Source organism: Aspergillus viridinutans (genome assembly GCF_018404265.1).
Source record: "Aspergillus viridinutans IFM 47045 DNA, scaffold_13, whole genome shotgun sequence".
NCBI lineage: Eukaryota > Fungi > Ascomycota > Eurotiomycetes > Eurotiales > Aspergillaceae > Aspergillus > Aspergillus viridinutans.
In genome coordinates this window covers 506,411-527,448 of record NW_025091229.1, presented here as the reverse complement: position 1 = coordinate 527,448, position 21,038 = coordinate 506,411, and the positions used below count along the sequence as shown (strand labels likewise).

At 46.9% G+C, this 21,038-nt stretch overlaps 5 protein-coding genes across 5 annotated transcripts; 3 read left to right on the top strand and 2 right to left on the bottom strand.

The window, feature by feature from the left end:
* Positions 1-247: 247 nt before the first annotated feature.
* Positions 248-2,050, bottom strand: Aspvir_002944 (putative amino acid permease; the record flags this gene model as incomplete). The annotated part of the gene is made up of 6 exons (XM_043274537.1): positions 248-1,035; positions 1,094-1,463; positions 1,508-1,518; positions 1,564-1,643; positions 1,690-1,874; positions 1,922-2,050. 6 exons carry the CDS (start codon positions 2,048-2,050, stop codon positions 248-250), a joined length of 1,563 nt encoding a protein of 520 aa, XP_043130472.1.
* Positions 2,051-5,569: 3,519 nt separating this feature from the next.
* Aspvir_002943 (uncharacterized protein) lies at positions 5,570-6,735 on the bottom strand (the record flags this gene model as incomplete). The annotated part of the gene is made up of 2 exons (XM_043274536.1): positions 5,570-6,324; positions 6,387-6,735. 2 exons carry the CDS (start codon positions 6,733-6,735, stop codon positions 5,570-5,572), a joined length of 1,104 nt encoding a protein of 367 aa, XP_043130471.1.
* Positions 6,736-11,895: 5,160 nt separating this feature from the next.
* On the top strand, positions 11,896-13,190 carry Aspvir_002942 (serine hydrolase domain-containing protein; the record flags this gene model as incomplete). The annotated part of the gene is made up of 3 exons (XM_043274535.1): positions 11,896-11,980; positions 12,025-13,001; positions 13,056-13,190. 3 exons carry the CDS (start codon positions 11,896-11,898, stop codon positions 13,188-13,190), a joined length of 1,197 nt encoding a protein of 398 aa, XP_043130470.1.
* Positions 13,191-13,595: 405 nt separating this feature from the next.
* Positions 13,596-14,986, top strand: Aspvir_002941 (DUF2855 family protein; the record flags this gene model as incomplete). Its single annotated transcript, XM_043274534.1, has 3 exons — positions 13,596-13,789; positions 13,836-14,640; positions 14,690-14,986. The coding sequence occupies 3 exons, from the start codon at positions 13,596-13,598 to the stop codon at positions 14,984-14,986; spliced, it is 1,296 nt and encodes a 431-aa protein (XP_043130469.1).
* A 4,060-nt stretch (positions 14,987-19,046) lies between these two features.
* On the top strand, positions 19,047-20,123 carry Aspvir_002940 (uncharacterized protein; the record flags this gene model as incomplete). Its single annotated transcript, XM_043274533.1, has 1 exon — positions 19,047-20,123. One exon carries the CDS (start codon positions 19,047-19,049, stop codon positions 20,121-20,123), a length of 1,077 nt encoding a protein of 358 aa, XP_043130468.1.
* Between the last annotated feature and the right edge of the window lie 915 nt (positions 20,124-21,038).

The window sequence follows — 21,038 nt, the reverse complement described above, 5'->3', positions numbered from 1 at the left end:
GTTCGGGCCAAAGGACCCGAAGTCCCGAACCGACGCTTAGCAGGCTTGATCGATCAGTGGCTGATTTAGCTGGCAAAATGTGGGATTGAGTTTGGTGCTACTTTTGACTCTATGATAGTGGAGGAATGACTAGACTTAGGTGCAGTACAGTACGTATGAGTTACTCTACACATAATAATCCACAATTGGATGGCAGAAAGCGTCTCAGTAGAAGTAAAGCTATTCAAGAACCAGAGCTAATCATCTACTACTGCTCCGCGCGCACCTTAACCATCGGCCCCTGCCAGCGTTTCCGCCCTCGCACAAGCCAGTCACCAATCGCAAAGACCAGCACGGCCAAAAACACCGGCGCCACATAGTTCATATTCTTCGCCGTGACAGGGTAATTCGGCGGAAACGGCAGGAAGATGATAACATACACCCCATACACAATCGCAAAGACATTGACGGCGACTCCCCAATGACCCAGACGGAACGACCCCCACCAGATATCCTGCGGGGCGCGCAGACGCTTGATCAGCAGGAAGATCACCGGAATCAGGTACGAGATGTACTGTCCCAGAGTGGTGAGGGACAGGAGCGCGTTGAAGGCGGTGGTGGAGCCGATGTTGATCAGCGCCAGGAGCACGGTGATCATGGCGACGAGGAAAAGCGCGCGCAGCGGGATCTTGTAGCGCGGGGAGATGTACGCGAAGAAGCTGGAAAAGGGGAGGCCCTCGTCGCGGGCAAAGGCCCAGGTGAGCCGCGTCACAGAGGCGAGACCGTTGAAGAGCGCGATGAAACCCGGGAGGATGAGCGTCATCATTAGGACTGACGCGGCGGCGTTGGATTTGGTTGCTGCGTAGAAGATCTCGAGGATCCGGTAGCCGGTGGGAGTCTCGAGGGCGTCGCTCAGGCTGCCCATTGTGTACATGAGTCCGATGGTGAATCCGAGAGCGACGCAGCCGTTGATCAGCACGCTGTAGACCATTGATCGAGGGACTGCGCGAGGGGCGTCCCGGACTTCCTCGGCCATGTGTACGACGCCGTCAAATCCTATTCAATATCAGTACAATTGCAGAGATGGGTGGCTGGGAAAGAACCAGTTATGTACCGCCCAGAGTGTAGACTGCCGTTAAAAGTCCCACAGACCAGATGACCCCGTCGTTCTGCCAGCCGCTGATGGAGTTCTCGAAATGTGTCCAGACGAATTCCGACGAGTTGCGGGGCCCCAAGGCGATCAGAGTAATCAAGACGGCTGGGAAGAATAGAATATGGATGATACCGCCCATCACCTCGACGGGTGACAGAAGGCGACGGGCATAGATATTCACAGCCAGAGGGATGAGAAGGACCGCCCAGATAATGAGGGTTGCGTGCCAGGACTTAGGAACATATTCCGGGTGATTTTGTATCACGAGAGCCTGGATCTGCGTGCCGATCAGGTAGGGAGAGGTGGCCACGTTTGCCCACCAGGAGAACATCTACCTCGTCAGTATCGTTTTAGCGTCTGTGGATATTTTCATACCGTAATCCATCCTATACTTGGTCAGCCAGGCTCATGTATTTCGTTGTGAGACACACCTTGGATAAAGCTGAGAAATCGAGGCGCAAACGGTGCGAGATCATATGTCCAGTGATACTGGGCTCCAGCCACAGGAGTACTACTATATCAGAAGCCATTCATCTGTTATCTAACAGATTACTCACATCGATGCGAGTTCGGCGAGAGAAAGGGCAATGCCCAGAGAACCCACAATCGCCAGTATGAGCCCATAGATGAGGACGACGGGCCCTCCATTCTCTAAAACCGCAAACATACTGGCCCCGATAGCCTCCCAGGATGCCTGGAGGGTTGCTGCGAATGCCAGCATAGGCAGGAAACCGAGATATCTCTGCTTGCGGTTAGGTCGCAGGCCATCTTTCTTCCTTGTATGCATACCTCCAGGCGTGGCTTTGACTGGTATCCATTTTCCTGGGAATGTTTGGATTCAACGATGTTGTCGTGGGGCGACTTGAAGCCATTCCCGTTTCCATGGCCATAGGTCAGTTCAATCCCGTTGTTATCCATCTTTGATGGAGAGTCACAGCAGACTGTCGTGCCCAATGAACGAGGGAGAGTTTGATGCGAGAAGGAAAAAGAAATCTCTCAGATGGCGGCAGGGGGCGGTAAAAGGGTAAAATGCCAGCCAGGAGGCAAAGGGAGGGGGGAACATAGCGATCAGTTAGTGCGACAAACCCCGGCCGCTTATCCTGGCTTAGCATGACGCCGTTGCGCGCATCCTGGTCACCACACGCGGACTAATATCGAACCCGGTCAATTTGAAATTGCGAATCGGCCACAGTTTGTTTCCGATTGCAGATCTCTTCCATTTGGCGGAAAAGGCCCTTTTGATGTTGGATTTGAAATAGGATGCCCTGGTCCCTGGGCAGCAAGCACGCAGGGGTGCGAGTGCGGTCTGACTGCTCAAGGTCTTCCCTCTTCCGCTCAGAAGTTGGCCAAAATGCTTTTATATTGATGTCAACGTCTTGTTTCTTTCACTTCATTGGAGTGTCTGATTCTTTGACTGTGCTATTACTGCCATTACCCATCTTGTGGCTGCCATGGCGGAGCCCTCTCTCTTGCCGCCACTGGGGCAGATTACGCCAAATAACCATGGCGCAATCGTGTCACTTTTCACCTTTATATTTCTGTCCTGTACAGGAATTGTGGTGCTCGCTAAGCTCGCGTCGATGATCTATTTGAAGCGCTCAGTGCCTTCAGTTGACATTCCAATTTGGATCTGCATGGTACAAGGAACTGCCTTTAGAGCCAACTTACAATCACTCTGACAAGCACAGGTTATTTCACTTATTCAAAGTATTCTGATTCAGGTCGCCGTCAATCATGGCATGGGCAGACACCGCAGTGAGGTTCCAAGTGACTCATTTGATGCATATAACAAGGTACGCCAAGTGCCTCCCCGCGGTGTCAGAAAGCTCGCATGCTAACATTGACAACATGTCTTCAGATCAATTACGCGGCCGAGCTTCTCTTGCTCCTCGTGCTCGCACTGTCCAAAGTGTCAACCGGCAATCTCATCCGCTCAATCAGCCCAAGCAAATCAATTTGGCGATGGTGTCTTACGGCACAGATAGGAGTAGGTGTCTGGACGCTGCTCGCTCTCTTCGGGACTGCTTTTCAATGCCGTGCCCCCTACTGGGAATACTCGCCCAGTCGCTGCATAGGAAAGGTAGGCCCCGACCAAAAGCATCATTTCCCGTTGCTCAGATTTTTAGGGTGCGATCATATACCCGATCATGATTCTTAACATGGTCCTTGACGCAGCTCTTGTCATCCTCCCAACTGTAATGCTATGGAACGTGCAAATGCCTCGAATCCAACGCCTCAAGGTTTCATCAGCATTTGCATCTCGTTCATTGTGGGTTCAATCTAGGTCACTTAGGACCACTGCTGACGAGCCAAGGGTCATTGTCGTGAATATTGTCCAAGTGACGTACTTGACGCAATATCTCAGTTCAACTGATACAACTTGTACGGTGGTCCTCTCCAGTACTTGCATTGACGCTTACCAGTGGCATACAGGGACAATCGTCAGTGTGACTGCTTGTAACCAGTCTGTTTCCTTCCCTTGCACAGTGACGATCGTATAAATCTAATGACTCGCTGTAGGGCAATGATGAACGTCAGTATCATTACCGCTTGCATCCCCAGTTTATACCGAGTGATCACCAGTCTGGCCCTAGGGATGAACACTGTCCATATGTTCGAGGGAACAGAGTTGAGTTCCGCAACAGGCTCTAAGAAACCCAACTCGCATTCAACGCCCAAAACCTTCAGATCATCCAGGACGAGTCGCCGCCGAGAGAGTACCCTGATATCAACATAAGCACAGTCACGCGCAGCACGGACAGAGACAAGAGCACTGAAAGCACTAGGAGGATGGTGAATCAGCCTTGAGGTCTAAGGAAGTAACCACAGAAGGATGTTAAATTCTTCCTGACTACCTATGAGCGTTCTTGGTATGCGATCACTGGCTATAATATCATGAAGCTACTACAAAAGATGCGCGATTTTACGAATGAAGCTGCTTGAACTTTTCATAATCTAGTAATGTCAAATCATCCTCCCACATATTTGTTAGGTAGCACAATTTGTCTCACTCATTGCCTAGGCACTAGACTAGATTAGAGTTGCATTCAGTCTAAGTTTAGGTAAGTTTAAAACCAGTTAGCCGTAATAGTAAGACCTAAAGAATGGTTGAATGTGAAACAACTTTAGCGCTAGGCAGGTTGCCATCTGGAACCTCAAGAGTCCTAATTTTATGCACATACAGGTGGCTATAATAGAATAATAAGTGCATGCATGACCAACATACATTCTTAGTTAGCCTTTAATGCTTCTAGAGGTCCTGGTATATGAGATGGCCTATGTCTAAGGCAGATACCCTAGCTGAATTATACTTCAGCTTCATAGACAACTCAAACAGTTTGGTTCTTGATGGCCGCAGAGGTAGGATACTGCTGCTGTTTATCTTGTTACAGACAGCCAGGTCCAAGTATCCAAGGGCAAGGTGTCTACTGGTTCAATGAATCATCCTGACCACCTTGCCTGCCAAGCGGATATTTCTCGTAGCAATAATTTACGACCAAAGCCAGGGATGTCAAGATTTGTACAATCCCCCTTTCTGAATGTTCTAGGGATTGTAGGCTGAATGATAGGAAATGATCCTTAGTTGCAAATAAGTTATGGACGATAGTTGAGGGCTGCCAGTCTGCAGCTAGCTTCCTACTACGAGTACTGTATAATTCAAGTGCGTTATACTCCTTAGAGCAATAATGTACGCGCTTTAAATTTTGATTTGCTTCTAGATGATGTGGTTAAACTAAGAGGCTCTATAAGAGAGTATTTCTTAATGCTAGTGCTATCAGGTTTTATAACTCCAGTAGAAATTATATGACTAGTGTATTAATAAGAATATTTAGAAGTTTAGACTAAACTTACTTGGTTATCCACTGTTATTATATATTTAGAAATTAACTCTACTTATCAGGATTATAAGCATAATGTCTATCAGGAATATATTAAATAAGAGGTTGTCATTCCAGTTGGTTGAGCTTTTTAGGTAAGTTAATTAAGAGTATTTATTACTAGATGATTATCTGGGGCATCATTAGCTAGGTATATGAGTTATACATGAAACAGATCAAGCACTAGCTGAATTAGGTAAAAGGGATGGGAACTTTGCGAAGTTGTAAAACACAAGAGAGAGGATGGCCCATCCTCCATCAGGAACTTTTGTTCTCTGTTAAGAGCAACCCCCACTCTTTTCCTCTTCGAAATGTCATCTTCTCTAGGAGACACCCGATCTCTGCTGACGCTACCCTCTACCACATCCTCGCAACGCTTGTCGTTGAGGGACTTCATCCTTCGGCAGGCTAAGGCTGCAGCTATGTCTACTTACAGACAGCGACGACTGGAAAGCTCTAACGTCAGGAGCGATCGAGATTCACCCACCTTTCTCCTGGACTAACAAAGAATCCAACTTGCACGACGACAATCCTAAGAGATATAAACCTAGTACTGAGTTTAAATGGAACTGCGCCTGGCATTGGCACCCAGCTCGTGGCTAGGGCTTGACTTGCTGCCAAGTAAGGACTGAGCAGAAGCATTGAACCATCGCTTGAGCTTTGCGACTTTTTTCTCCGCAGACATCTCAACCTCGATTCCCTGATCCTCGATATCCTTCATGTACTGTTGCGCTTGTTCTTCTATTTCATGCATGTACCTTCGCGCCTGTTCTTTGATTTCATTCATGCATTCATTGGCTGTATTGCGTACCTCGGAGTTACCATCGTCGACCTGTTCACGAAACTCGGCTTCGTTCGTTTTGCATTCGTCGTAGATCTGATCACGACACTCGCTGACAGCACTATCGACAATCTCGTCGAGAACGTGTGATTTGAGGCGGCGCTCAATCATCTCATCGACATAATGTTTGAGGCGACGCTCAATCATCTCGACCTCGGCAAAGCTCACTTTCTCTAGGTCCTCACGGTCTACGTCTTTTGGCATGGCCAGCAGATGTTGGCGTCCTGATCGGATTAATAGTTCGCGAATCAGGTCATCGGAAACACCACGGAGTTCATTTTCAAGACGTGTAAGTCTCTTACACTCTGTGTGGCCAGGAGAGGAAGCATGCGTAAAGTAAGTTGGGCGAATCGAGGACGGTGACGGGGAGAGAGTACTCGGCGTATTCACTTCGGTGGGAGAGCCTATCGGTTGAGGGGATGGAAGGAGCACTCTTTTTCGTCTTTCATCGTTAGGTGACATTGACCATGGGTCTAGATACTATTATTAAGCTATTGAACGACAGAGTACCTCAGACAGTAAGATGAGAAGATACCTCTGCGCCGTTTTCCAATCCCCTGCTCGGACACGCACTCCTCACAATATAGGGGTGGATCCGCTTCCTTTGCCTGCTCGGACAAGGGCTCCTGACAATATGGGGGCGGATCGGGCGACAGATTAAAGACACGCCAATCTTTCTGGACCACGCCATGGCGAGCGTGGTTAAATGACACTGTCTGAAGACTTCTTTTTCGCAGGGCACAGGCGAAATTTTCCAGCTTATCAAGTTCTTTATTCACAAACTGTCGTCTGGAAAAGTGTAGACGGAGAAATTTGGATTGACAAATCCTTGCAAATGAGCGAAAATCCACGTGTCCTGGTGTGGCTGGGCTTAGACTCTCCATCTCCGATGGACAAAGAACAATGCCGGTCGTACCGAGGCTCAGACTCAGTGTTGAGACGTCCGAAACATTGGTGACAGGTGCCGGGAGAATGGAAAGAAAATGAGATGGACAGAGGTTATCGTTGCTTTTCCGAGCCAAAGCACATTTTTTGACTCTGTCTGGGGGAATATTCAAAGTGAGCACCTGTGATCTGCCGCTCATGTTAGTGAGATTTGCCGTAATCGAAAGGGAGATGGATCCTTGTTTGGTAGTTTGATTATGGCCAATACGAAGGTCAGCACGACAAAAAACATCAAGATCGGGTGCATGAACAAGAACTGCCTTCTTCAAGACCCAGGGCGAGTTTTGCGAAGTGGTGGTCATTGTGTTGTTGCAACATTCGCTGGATTAAAGAAGAACCCTCGATGAATCGAGTAGCCCTCCCACCCGGGCTTTGGAGCAGTGTTGAGCAGCCCTGACTCGCGTAAAACGTAGGTGAATAATGATAATGAGTACATTCGTAAGAGCTCTTGCGGCCTGGTCACGAGTACGTGCCCAATCCGAAGTCAACAAGTGAGATCGGAGAGTCCTATGAAGACACAGGAATGGCAGGACTGGCGGCGAGGACGGCAAAGAGCAAATCGTTTCTTTAGAGGATGAAGATGGTGAAAGGAGGAAGGTGAAGAAGGAATGGCCAGAGAGAATGGGAAAAGGGGAGGCGGGAGGCTGGGGTCTTGGCGAATTTGAAAGTCTGACCACGTGACTTAGGCGGAGCTCGATTTCCGAATGGTGCCGCCAGTGTATCCAGGAGTTCTGAGGACGGGCCGACATTTTGAGCTAATATTGTTCTTGATGGTCTTGTTCGTAAGCATAGTGGATATTGTATCTAAAGAGGCTGCTATTAGTGGAATGTAGCACTGACGGGGAGGGAAAATCCATGGATGCGTGGGAAAGTCTTTTTTCGTCTCAGCCTGTTTATGTCAAATAGACAACTCTGTTCATGTACACTCTCTGAGAAAAGTCTCGTCTACACCGGCAACCACTCCTACACACCCTAATGGAACGGCAATTAGAAGAACGAATAGCCGATAAGTGTTCGCGAATTTGGTGGAATGGTCCCAATTTCTGGTGAGTTTGGCTGAGGACAAAACTGTGCTACTGGAATAAACTGCAGGCAATAATTTTTGGAATAATGGCTAGTGGTAGGTTCCAGCTTGTTGTAATTGTTGAGATGAGGTGCTTTCTGAGTTTTATAGGACTCTGCCTACCTAGTTGCTTTGATATAAATTTTATAGGGAAAGACCGTGGATGGTTGGGAAGATCAAGGGCTCCAGACCAACATAAACGCGGTATTTGTATTAGACATGTGCTTACATGAACCACCTTGGGGAAGTTTATTAACTGAGTTATAGCGGACGCAAGTTGGCCCACTGATCTAAAAGATAATCCCTGCATAGTATGTAAAGCCATTAAAGCGCTCTAGCCCAAAAGAGTATGTTGCATCCATGTAGCATTTACACCCAGGCTTGTTAGGGTCAGCCGCTATAATAGTCGCAAGGACTCCTTCAAAACACGCATTCTGATTCGAGAAACAACAGCATCTCCGCGTATGCCATCCCGTTCCACGCATACCTGGTTGTTACTAGTTCTCGGCTTTCTCAGCATCGGCAGGGGTCTTAACGTCCAGAATGCCGCCCCTACCGAGGCTTGCCGTGACATGGGGCTAAGGAAAAGCCGAGCTAGGGTTTTCAATTGTTTTTATCAAGTTGTAATTGCCAACTGGTACAGTGGCACCAAGCTTCGCCTTCCATGTCCAAATCGGAAGAAGAAAATATGGGGTGGGTCATCAAATCAGGTGGGTGTCATGTGATCCAATTGTAGAAGCACAATGGGCACTTAAATACAGTTAGACTACTCCGTACTTCCCTCCATTCCGGTCCGTTATAAATCCGTCCTCCCAAACCATCGCGCCCTGGAAGCTGCACTTCACAACCTCACCTTTCTTGCTAAGCTGAAGGACAATGTCCTTGCACAGGCATCAGTCATCTCTTGAGGATGTTCTGAATTTCTCAGAACCATTCTTTCTAACGCCCCAGCAAAATCAGACAGCAAGGAGTCTACTTAATGCGCTTACTGAGCACTATGGCCTAGAGCAAACTTCACAGAAGGGTTATTTGCCCGCAATACTTATCCGCAACACATTCAACTACGTTGCATCAAAAGATTCATTTTTAACCTTTTTCTTTACTTATCTCCATGAGTGCCTGACTCAGGTTAACTCCGATATTGCTCTAGCCTTGTCTTATTTCAATGATTTTGCCTCTTGGGACGTAGTTATGCAAAGCAAAGTTAAGGGTGCTGTCGAAGAATTCGCAGACTTTATGGTCACTCAATTCTTTCTCCCACGTGCGTTCATGATGATTCTTTCTCAAATTTAATTCCATTTGGCTGATGCAATCCAGTCAGAGCTTCATCTGTAAAGACGCCGCAACCAACACCCACATCATTGTCCGCGATACAAGGGTCTACGCCGACTGGGACAAAACAGCGCATATCTCTGCTCAGACACGATTGCCTCATCCGTGATCACCATCGATGTGTAGTGACCAGGAAATTCGATATTGCAGAAGCCAGAAAACGTCGTGCTAAGGATAAGAACTGTGAGGATGATGATGGGAAGCGACTCGACTCTGAACCCCATGACAACTTTGTTCATCTAGAAGTCGCGCATATAATTCCACACTGTCTGACGACAGTTGCCCCTGGAGATTCTGAACTGGTATGAGTAAATCTATAGTGTGTTACATTCCGCTGATAGGTGCCTAGTCCGATTCGAAGAAGAACGTGCTGCGAATCCTGGATATATTTGATCCTGGCATCGCCCATCTCATTGATGGCCCAAAGATCGATAGCCCTCTGAATGCTCTCACATTGACGCTTGAGTGCCACCGGTTGTTCGGGGAATTTCAGATATACTTTGAGCCAACAGGCAAACCTTACGAATACAGTATTGATTCTACAGAGAGTGGTTTTCTGCGTGACCCATTCTTCCCTGTTATTCGCACGCTGATGCTCAGTCCTCACCATACTATTGACCCACCTTCTCCTCGACTTCTCGGCGTTCACCGTGCTATTGCACATATTTTAAAACTCAGTGGCGCAGGTGATTATATAGAGCAAATTCTCCGAGACATGGAGCAAGTGGCGGTGCAAGCGGATGGGTCAACGAATTTGGGTGATATTATGAGATTACGATTTGACGGCTGGCTAAACCAATTAACTGTATTCTAATGAGTTGCAAATTCCTTCGTTTCCCATATGGAAAATAATTACCAAGTCTGGCAAGCTGTTTCCATCTTCATATTAAATAAGCGAAATTACTCTGTTGACATTTTGCGTAAAACACCTACAAAACAATCTTGGCCTTATGCTTTGGCAAGCTCTTTAGCCCAGCATTTATCGAAAGCCAGGGCGCAATAGCTTACTAAGGTCATCACTTGCAGCCTAAAAATCTGGTCTCAAGAGGCGTCTCTCGCTCGTATAGTGCCTCGTTTGCCAACTACTCCTGCCATACCTTCATGCCTGAGTTTACAACATGCGTGGAAGCCTCGCTATAATGGAACAAGATGGATATTGGACGCTGGGCCACATTCAATGTAATGAGGATGTGAGCCATTTTATGAATAGGTTGGTTTAATGTCGTTGGGAGGACTTAGAACAGCTAGTAATCCAAACTATAGAATGATCTAACTTGTCTATCATGTAGTCGAGTGCTTTCTTTTCCTACTAACATTGTCTGACTTGGTTCATGAGCATGTAATTACTGATATTGTAACAGTCACAGCACTAGGTAGCATAGATTAGCAGTTATGGCGTGAGCAATGGATGAAGCTCAATCACCAACGCGCCATCAAAGAGGTACCCTGTCCATTCATTGCCTTGGCTAATGCTCCTCTCATGTAGCTTGTATATGAACTCATTTCCCACTACCTGATCATGGAATCTTAGACTGGCGCTAGCTAAAATACTTTACTGTATTAGGCTGTTGCTGGTTTCAATAATAATAGACTTTTATATCTTAGGCTTAATATTATTGTTTAGATGCTTTACTTCATTAATTTTATGAATAAAACATTTAATGGTAACGTATCCATCATTTTAAAGGTTTTAAGAATAGGACCTATACTATTATGGCGGGATATTCCTGGATTTATTATAATTTAATGGAGCCATTAAAGCCAAAGATAATCAGGACTGTCAGAGTGTGATCTAAAGGGAATACTCTTGTATTTAAGGAGTGTTAACACGCCACCGGGGTGATACTTGCCGCGTTCTCAATTTCTTTACGGCCACTAGATAGTAGTTGGCATATGTGCTATATATGAGCAGGTGATGCTAGGGATTGCATGTCAACAAATAAGGAACATATTTCTGTGTCCAGTTTCTTGCTGTTATGATGGCATACTATGCAGCTGTCCTCGATGTTTCTTTCGAATTCGTCCCCCTTGTTATCCAAGGACTATCCATTCATTGTTGCTCTGGAGTCTAGATAGGCAATGGAGATTGAGGAAGCGATTACTTTCGTCGTAAAAAGGGCATGAATTGCATGGTTGAGGAGTTTACCCTGGATCAGGTAGAGGCGGCATTGGACCACGTGCTGACAAGCAAAGTCAGATTTCGTCCAGAGACTACCTTTGAATGAGTATCCTGCTAGAATAGAGCTGCTCCTAGGGATGCAAAGTATGTGGATAGATGGAAGGAGGAGAGTCCAGAATCAGATGTGCTTGGCGGCATGTGACATCACGTAAGAGTTGTAAATGATAAAGGATGGTAGGCAGTCCGCACATTAGTAATTACTGTATAGAAATAAGGTGTTTGTGGCTGCATGCCTGTGGAAGAACAGGTAGATCAAAATCTTTCCCTACAGGCTATACAGTAGTAGTATACTCTCGGAGACTTAGATAAAGCCTTTCAAGTTTATGTGGAGCTTTGATGCGGGTTGCGCCGAACCGAGGTGAACTGATGACAAATATCCATGCCAGGTATAGTAATAGACGTATTTATTAATTTATAATCACATCTTCATGGATCATTTAAGAAAGGACCTTATTCCCCCTTGTTTGACGTACTGAACATTACTACTTAAAAACCTCGCGGCAGAGCGCTAGGAAAAGCGAAGCCATGGCCTCTTTGGACGAAGTGTTTAGAAATGCGACAGAGAACGGCTCCGTCTTGGGAGCCGTTCTTCTAGGCAGAGATACTTCTGGTACGTCTGCCCAGCCCGTATCTGATCTTCACTGACCATTGCAGGTAAATTCAACTACTCGAAAGCATTTGGTCGCCGCACATTTGGAGATGGAGAGGAAGGTTTGATGCGAACGGACACAGTGCTTTCTTTTGCTTCCGCCACGAAAATAATTACCTGTATCGCGGCGATGCAGTTAGTGGAGGCAGGGAAGCTCAGCCTGGACGACGATATGTCACCCATCATCCCTGAACTCGCGGAGCAAGAGGTGCTCGTAGGGTTTGACGAGGGAACCGGCGAACCGCAGCTCCGGAAACGAACGAACCCGCTCAAGCTGCGATATCTGCTCACCCATAGCGCTGGTCTTGCCTACGACTTTTTGAACCCGTCGCTCCAGAGATGGGCGGCCTTGAATAACAGCACCCCGCAGACTAGTTCGACTGTGGTGGAACGCTTCGCGTACCCGTTGACGTACGAGCCAGGGACTGGCTGGGACTACAGCCCGGGTATCGATTGGGCAGGAAAGGTTGTGGAGCGAGTGTCGGGAGAGACACTGGAGTCCTACTTTCAGAAGCACATCTTCGCCCCTCTCGATATCACCAGCTTCACCTTTTGGCCGCACAAGCATCCGTCCATTCAACGCAAATTAGCGGCCATGACTACAAGAGCGTCGTCCGGCGGCGTAGAAGCTTACAATGGCCCGTACATTAACGACGGGGCAGATGACTGCTTTGGTGGACAGGGTGCCTATGGCAATCTGGAGGATTATATGAAGATTTTGACATCGTTGCTCGTCAACGATGGGAAGCTGCTGCGGAAGGAGACTGCCGACCTCTTTTTCAAGCCACAGCTGACGGTGGAGAGCAAGGCCGCGCAGAAGGCCCTAGTCGATGACCCAAAGAAGATAAAGATATTCGTCGGCGATTTCCCCTCGGATCTGAAATATGACTGGGGCTTGGGCGGTATCTTGGTTCAGAGTGACGGACACGGGAGAAGGTCCAAGGGCACTATGATTTGGAGCGGCATGCCGAACCTCTTTTGGGTAACTTCCCGGTAATATCTAGGTTGGAAGGTACTGATTGCTAACATCCTCCAGTTTATTGACCGGGCCAGAGGACTGTGTGGCGTAATTGGCATGCAGTTGCTGCCCCCCGCCGATCCGAGAGCGCAGGAACTGGTGAGATTGTTCGAGGAAGGAATGTACGAGCTTCTTGGAAATCAGATTGCTTAGACAGGTAACAGCTTTGAAGTGAGATGTTACGCTAGTTGTATGGCTCATATAAGAAGACAGGGTAACATTCTCAACTTCATGTAAGGTTTTGCTTTCTAATATTTGCTTCGGGAATTGTCCAGCATAGTAACTCACATGCATCTTTTGAGCAGCGTGCCCGCTAAATGTTAGTTCTTTGGTCCAGACCGACTAAAATCTGACATCTGCGCAGCTGAAACGACCCACCGCTACGGGGATTATCGGCCGCTCAAGCGACTAAGGAGGGGGGTGGGCTGAGGGGCAGGGATCAGATAAAAAAGAAAAGCACAAAGGACGAAACCGGAGAGAAGAGGCCATCAGCTTTTTGGTCCTACAACCCTTTCTCTCTCTCACACATCAAAATCACTCCATCAAATCCCAGTCATAATGCAATCCGCCGCTACAAGCCCAGAGATGATCCATGTTGTCTGCAAAGCCGACAACAGCAAACACGCTGTGGTGAGTATTCCTTCGTCGGTAGACCAGAAGCTGCCTTCCTCGTCGCTCCGTGCGCGACCGATCCTTCTAGGATTGACTTCCAACAACCTCAGTTACGCCCGTGGAGGAGATTTACTGCATTGGTATGCCGGTCTGGCTTTATTCCCCTGTGCTCACTGACAGCCACAGGTGGAAAACGCACCCGGTCCCACTTACCGCGCCGTCCCCATACAACGACCAGTCTCTCTGGGGCATCGTCCCGGCATGGGGATACGCTACCGTCACCGAGAGTAATGTTCCTGGCATCCCGTCAGATTCCCTCATCTGGGGATACTGGCCTACCTCAACGTCGCTCACTCTCCTGCGCCTCGAACCTAGCAATCCTGAAGGCCACTGGGTGGAGGTTAGTAGCAATAGACAACAGCTGATGCCCATATACAATCGCTACGAACAAGTGCTCCCTGACGAAGAAAAGAAACTGGACGAGAGGGCGTGGAATGCCCTTTTGCGAGGGGTCTGGGTCGCCGGGTACCTGCTGATTGAGTATGTGTTTCCTCCTGACCTGCGAGAACGAGAACCAGTTCACCCGCTTGGCGCGGCGAGCAAACTCCCCTGGTCTGCAGACGATGCGGACCCCTCATCTGCTGTTGTGGTGGTTTTGGGTGCGTCGACCAAGGTTGCGCGCTCGTTTTCATGGTGTCTCTTTGATCGGCCTAGGGCAAGTGGTCCTCTGGGTTTGGTACAGGTTACTTCATCGCCGGGTGTTGTACAGGAGGTGGCAGATAGAAAGGGCTGGGGGGATGTGTCCAAGGCATTTGCATATACGGAAATCGACCAAGCAACCGGGTGGATTGAGGGTCTGCAGCCGACAAAGGTGGTGATCATAGATTGCGGGGCGCGAGAGAATACCCTCGGTCAGATATCCCAGAATCTTCGAGAGTCGGCGCTCCGGTCATGCAAAACTGTCATTCTGCAGGTGGGCAGTCAACAGAAGGTTGGTCTCCCTGATTTCGCGTCTGAGGATGCCCGCTGACCCTATTAAGGTGTACACGACGGAAGAACTCCAGGCAGCGCGTGCAGCTATGCAATCGCTGGGAAAGATCCAGTACAACACTTCTGGCATCCAGGACACAATCATTGACCGGGAGGGTGCTGCAACATATTTCGGAATGGTCTCGCGCAGGTGGAAGGAATGGTTAGCAGACCGTACGTCCGCTATCCCAGACATGCATTTGGTCTGGGGACAGGGCATCGATGGAGAGAATGGGATTTACGGGGGCTGGGAACGTCTTTCAAATGGGGATGTGCGCCCTGAAGAGGGATTGGTTTATGCCTTGTAGAGAGATCTCGTTGAGACATGTCCAAGGAGTCAATGGTCTTTTTCTACCTGGGCTGTATGTAGGATTGCTCAGGCATAAAGATAAACATCACAGAAGGAAACATCATCACGGCACCAGACAACAGCTGAAATAAGGAAACAGCTGCTACTGCTGGGCAGTAAGCGTTTCGCTGCGCTTGGCCGCCGGTCTACTATCCTTCCACCCCAAACAGCCTTTATGCTTATCGACAAAGACATACTCCAGCCCTTTTTGATGCACTTAGGGCGCGCATCAATTAATCCAATGCCAATCAAGTCCGGTTCCAGGGCCAGGCCCGCGTGAGGTGCCCGTTTTACGGCATCGGTATTCCTCCCCCTCGGCGCCAACCACGAAGGTGGCCCAGCCCAGTAACACATTGACCGCTTCAATGATGGTAGGTTGCACATATACGGGTTCAATTAAGCCGAAGTTGATGGAGTAGATGATCATGGCCTCCCGAATAGCAAGTAGAACAGGCAAAGGACCAGGGGAAATACACAGATTACTTAGAATTTAGAACCCACTGAAGCTGGGCAGCTCTTGACCTGTTCTGATTCAGTACAAGTTTAACCATAAAATCCGCCACTAGGCCTACTAACTATGGTTAGATTTGGTTTGGTTTCGGGAACGAAAAACCGCGTAACTAAACTGTACTATGATAAGAGGAGATAGGAGTGGGTATTAAATAATGTCTGGTGCATCCGAACTATATACACCTTCCCTATGGCGCCAAAGCGTGTTATCCTGCGACTCAGTGTGGGAGAGTTTGGAGATTGGTCTGAGCCCCTTTTATTCGAAGTTGTTCAGTCACTGTTCAGGTACCTTGGGCGACCAGTGGAAGAATTAAAAGATGAGAGGCACTATTACCGCGCCGAACCATTCCAGCACCAAACGTCCAAGCCCCAAACACGGTTCCATATCATTGTAGATCTCGAAAAAGAACAGTTCAAGGGACCAATAGACCATTCCTTGGAACATGAAATCTACCGTGTCCACAGGAAAGACTCGATGTTAGCGAAAATATGCCCCCTTTCTATTGCGTCGCTAATCTATCTTCGTTTTACTCAGTGCGATAAGTCCGTACGAGAACGTGAAAGAACGAGAGAATCTGATCAAGCGGACTCGTGCCTACACCGACCGATTGTATCCCTTCGGAACTACCCGGGCGAGCACTAGGGCTAGTAATAAAGGGGATATTCCGACTATGTCCTGAACTTCGTGGGCCTTGAGTGGTTCTTATAATGGAAAGGATCCATGCTTGTTGGTTAATTAAATGTTAAAGGGGTCAAGTCGTGGATTGTCAGGGTCATGTTTACTCGCGTAGGTGGCATGTACGATGTTTTGATTCGAGTTGAAAACCCTAGACAGATACTCCACTATCAACGTTTGTCATCTCTTGGTAGCCCGGTAATCAGATCGTTGGAGCAAGGAGTCCTTGGGAGACTCATGTAGCTCATGTTCTCGGATTGATTTCTGAAGCGGAAAAGTTATATTCCGGTACTTTTTAATGTGACTGCTAGGTCCGGGAGGTCCGGAAGATCTGATCATTCTGTCCCAGCATCACATTCTTCGAGCCAGCATCAATATGGCCCGCGCAATGAAAATTGACAAAGTCATTCACCGTTTGCAGAAACAGCTTAATACATTCGACGGAATGAATGGACTTGAGCTAGCTTTAGCAGAAAATGACGGTGTGGAAACTTGCCGGAAGCAGCTTCTAAAGGATGACTCTCTTGAAAAGCAGCGACGTTCCGAGCGCAACAAGGCCAAGAAACTATTATCAAAGATTTATAGTGTTTCTCCTGTGCTTTTTGTTCTTTTCATAATTGCTATACCGACATATCAATGGCATCTCCTGGAGGAGAAGTCTACCGTACCAGCTCTGAGAAAATGGATGAAGACTGTGACAATTCCGGGCTGCTTGAGGGATGCATCACTCAAGATATGCGACGGCTTTTTTGATAGGTTGCTCAACTCAAAGAAGACTGAAAGTTGGTTCATTAAACGCTCCCCGTGTTCATGAAAATCGAGACTAACCGACGTAAAAAGGTGTGTTTGATATAAGCCTCCGCGATCTCCTATGTTTCCTTCAGTCGAGGCCGGAAAGCAACACTATGGTTCAACTACATTGTACTTTCAGTGGCACCCCCTTACCACATATCAATTTTGACATGCAGCAAACTCTCGGTCTGAGAGGGTCATTAGAATTCTCCCTGGAATTGTGTGAAGCCATGTCAGATGTCGTGATTATCAAGAGAGAGGCATCGGGTTAGTAGTCGTACGGCGGACTGAATGTACAAACCGGCCAAAATAAATTTTTACAATGATTACCTTCCGCCACACTACTACCAAAACTACCACACGCACCACTATGCCTATAGCCTATCTAGCATGCTTATAGAAACTAATATTTTTATATAAAATATATGGTACCTATATCATATAGATATTAAATGATTTGAATCACTATATAGTAGGGATTCGAATCATCATATAGTAGGGATATCGAATCATTATATAGTAGGGATTCAAATCATTATATAGTAGGAATTTGAATTATTTAAATAATTATATTATTTATATATTACTATACTTAGGTATATATATATTAAATATACAGTGTTAGTTAGTGGGTTCCTATATGACCTTCTATATATATATATATACTACCCATATAGGGCACTACCTCAGCATATAAGGATTCAATATCCCTACCATATGACAATTTGAATCCCTACTATATCACAATTGAACCATTCGATATCCCTACTATATGACGATTCGAATCATTCAATATACCTACTATATAGTGATTCGATATCCCTACTATATAATGATTCGAATCATTTCAAATGATTTGATATCCCTACCATATGGCGATTTGAATCCCTACTATATGACGATTGAATCATTCAATATCCCTACTATATGATGATTTGATATCCCTACTATATGACAATTCAAATCATTCAATATCCCTACTATATAACGATTCGAATCCCTACTATATGATGATTTGAATCATTCAATATTCCCTACTATATAACAATTCGAATCCCTACTATATGATGATTTGAATCATTCAATATTCCCTACTATATAACAATTCGAATCCCTACTATATGACGATTTGAATCATTCAATATCCCTACTATATGGTGATTTAATACAGTCACTAAGTATTTCTTTTATGATTATAACTTTGTGGAAGTAGTGGCTATAAGTAATACAAGCAGGTGACAGTAAAAAATTTATTTTGGCCGGTTTGTACATTCAGTCCGCCGTAAGTCGGGCCGACTACCGTAGGGGCTAGTGCATTTGTTGAACGAATCAACCCACAATGGTCCTACACTCCTCGATTGTTTCTTGAACTATCAGCAATGGCCTTAGCCTTCTTATTTTCCTTGCAAGAATGCGCTTAGAGAGCCCTATCTATCCTGCTTGACACCGGATAGCCTCACGAATGCCCTGACGCTCAGTAGTAGCCAGCTGCGAGATTGCAGAAGAGAGGTAACTCGTTGATAGATTGCTAAATGTGCGGGTTGTCAACTTGTTTGATAAGTTTGCACCGCTCTTCTAGAAACATTGTATCTTCCATACTGGTATTATACAAAGCCTACCTATGTTACCGGTTGGATACAGAACAGTTTATTTGCTGAAACAAGTGCTAGTACATCCACTATCTGTATTTGATTTAGCCTCTCAGGTGATTAGGCTTGGGAGCATAATTGTATGTACATGACATGGAAGGCAATTTCAGGCATGACTGAACAAATTTCTCTTCAAATTTAGGGAACAGCTTGTTGTGGTATACTCCCAGATGTATAGTGCTGAGATGTATGTCTGCAGAACATCAGAAGAGTGGTAAAAGAGATTCATAGGTGAGCAGATGATACCAGCATGCACAGTCTCAAAAGCTGTAAGAGGCTCAAGAATAGCGCCCTTGAGGCCTTCATCAAAACCGCCTAAGTAAAACACTAATTTTAACTTAGGAGATAGCTAATAATTATTATCATCAGGCGGTGATAGTAATGTTGTATTTATGAACCTGTTTCTAAGATACACCAAAGACTCTCTAAAAAAAAGCAGTGTTGATTCTCAGCCTCTTAATCATTTTAAGCACTTTATCCCCACCGAACCAAGCAAAACAGAACTCGAAGAGCTCATCACCGACGTTCTAAAGCCGCAACTGGGACGGAAGAGTGAGTTCAAATGGCTTTCTCCCGACGATCCTTGCTTTCTGCGGGCGAAAGCCATCTGGGAGAAATATCAATGGCCAGAACAGACCTTCTTCAATTTCAGGGACTTGCTCTGTGGCTGCCGCAACATTCCGCTCATCGTTTTAACGAACCCGAAGAATGATGATTTACCTTTCGATGACATGGTTACAGAGACCTCAACGCTTTCTTGGTTGAAGAATGTCCTGCATTCGTGCGGCTTAACTCTGGAAGATGTCATGATAATGGACCTGTTTCCTATGTTGTCGGACAATCGGCTGGACGCGCTTGACGAGAGCCAGAGGGATGATGTCGTTCAAGAAATCTTCGGCCTTACCGTCGGCATTCTGAGCGACATCAAACCATCGATTATTATCTCCTGCCAGTGTTTTGCTCGGTCTCCACCAGCACGCTTCCGCTCTTTCAATCATCCAGTCGTTGACAGCTTGTGTTCATCAATGGCTAGAGCCACGGCTCAACGTGTCCTTACTGCCACTATTGATAACTTTGAGACGCGAGTTATTCAAGCATTTCATCCCGCTAAAATCGACTATGAGGTCGGCGAAAAGAGTGCAGTCCTTGACAGGACGCTTCGTGAGATATTCAAGTTGGTCTTCAGTCCCTGTGGTGAATGGAAGGCCAAGTTGGAAGACTTCTACACTATTATTAGTGAAGTCCACGCGGCCGCGTTGAAGCTTTCGGCTTTCATCTCGACACATGAACAAATCCTAGTCACAGTGAATGCATCTCGCGGACATATCGAGACTAGGTCGGGCGAATGGCCCAAGTTGAAGAATACGCTTGCGGAACTGCTCGATGGCATCAGCAGGGTTGCTTCCGTCAAGACTGGAAGACTTGCCATTACTACTACTCTGCAGGAGGAACGGTCCCAATGCTATTAGGAACGAGAGCGCTGATGAAAAGAAGATCCGTATGCGTTCTCGCAGTAGCGTATCGTACCTAGAACACAAAAAAGCCCTGACATGACTGAGAGCTCTAGATAAGCAATTTGATAACCTTTGCATTCTCCAGTTTCTGGGGCACACGCGGAACTCGGCTCAATCCTGCGTCTTTCGGTTTCCAAGTCAACTTTGCATGGCTGGCGTCGATAAACGTGACTCGTACCTCCTTACACCACAGCATATTTCGTGCATGCTCGTCAAAGTGTTCAACTGCTGCACTGGTGACTTCTCCTCTAGTCCGATTCGTACGGATCTGAAGGAGTATTTGACCCCTTCAACGAGCTCCCTCCCACGCCAGTAGGGATGTATGGCGGATAATACGAGCTTGGCAAACAATACACATTGTGCCGCAGTGGATATCGTCGAGGTACACGGGGGCAGAATAGCCTCGTAAAGCCTGGAGTTCCTGGCAGATAGTGACTTCATAGTTGGAGTAGTCAGTTCCCTTGCGGACAAGAGTATAGCCATAGACGTCCAGCGTGGTGGCGAAGAGACCCATGTAGTCCTTCATTCCCATAGGATGGTTTCAGTTCGCGCGAGATCGAAACTAGGCACAGCTCTCCGTTGTAGGAGGTACGGGAATCGAGGATTGATAGTTTAGCGAATGCTCGCCAATCCGAATTTGGTGGGCTTCTCTTGCGTCGCGATTTCGGGTTAGATCTGATTGCATCTTCAAAGTCTATTTCCCATCTTCTTAGGCCTCGTTGGGCCAGAGGTGGCTGGGTCGCCGCGACTGGACCGCCATCGTTGCCAACCCAGCTGAGAAACAGCGGGCGCAAGCAGTGGTTGGTTACTAGCTTTGAGCGACAGAATAGATAGAATGTGATGTGTAACATGACTCTTGACTACACAGTG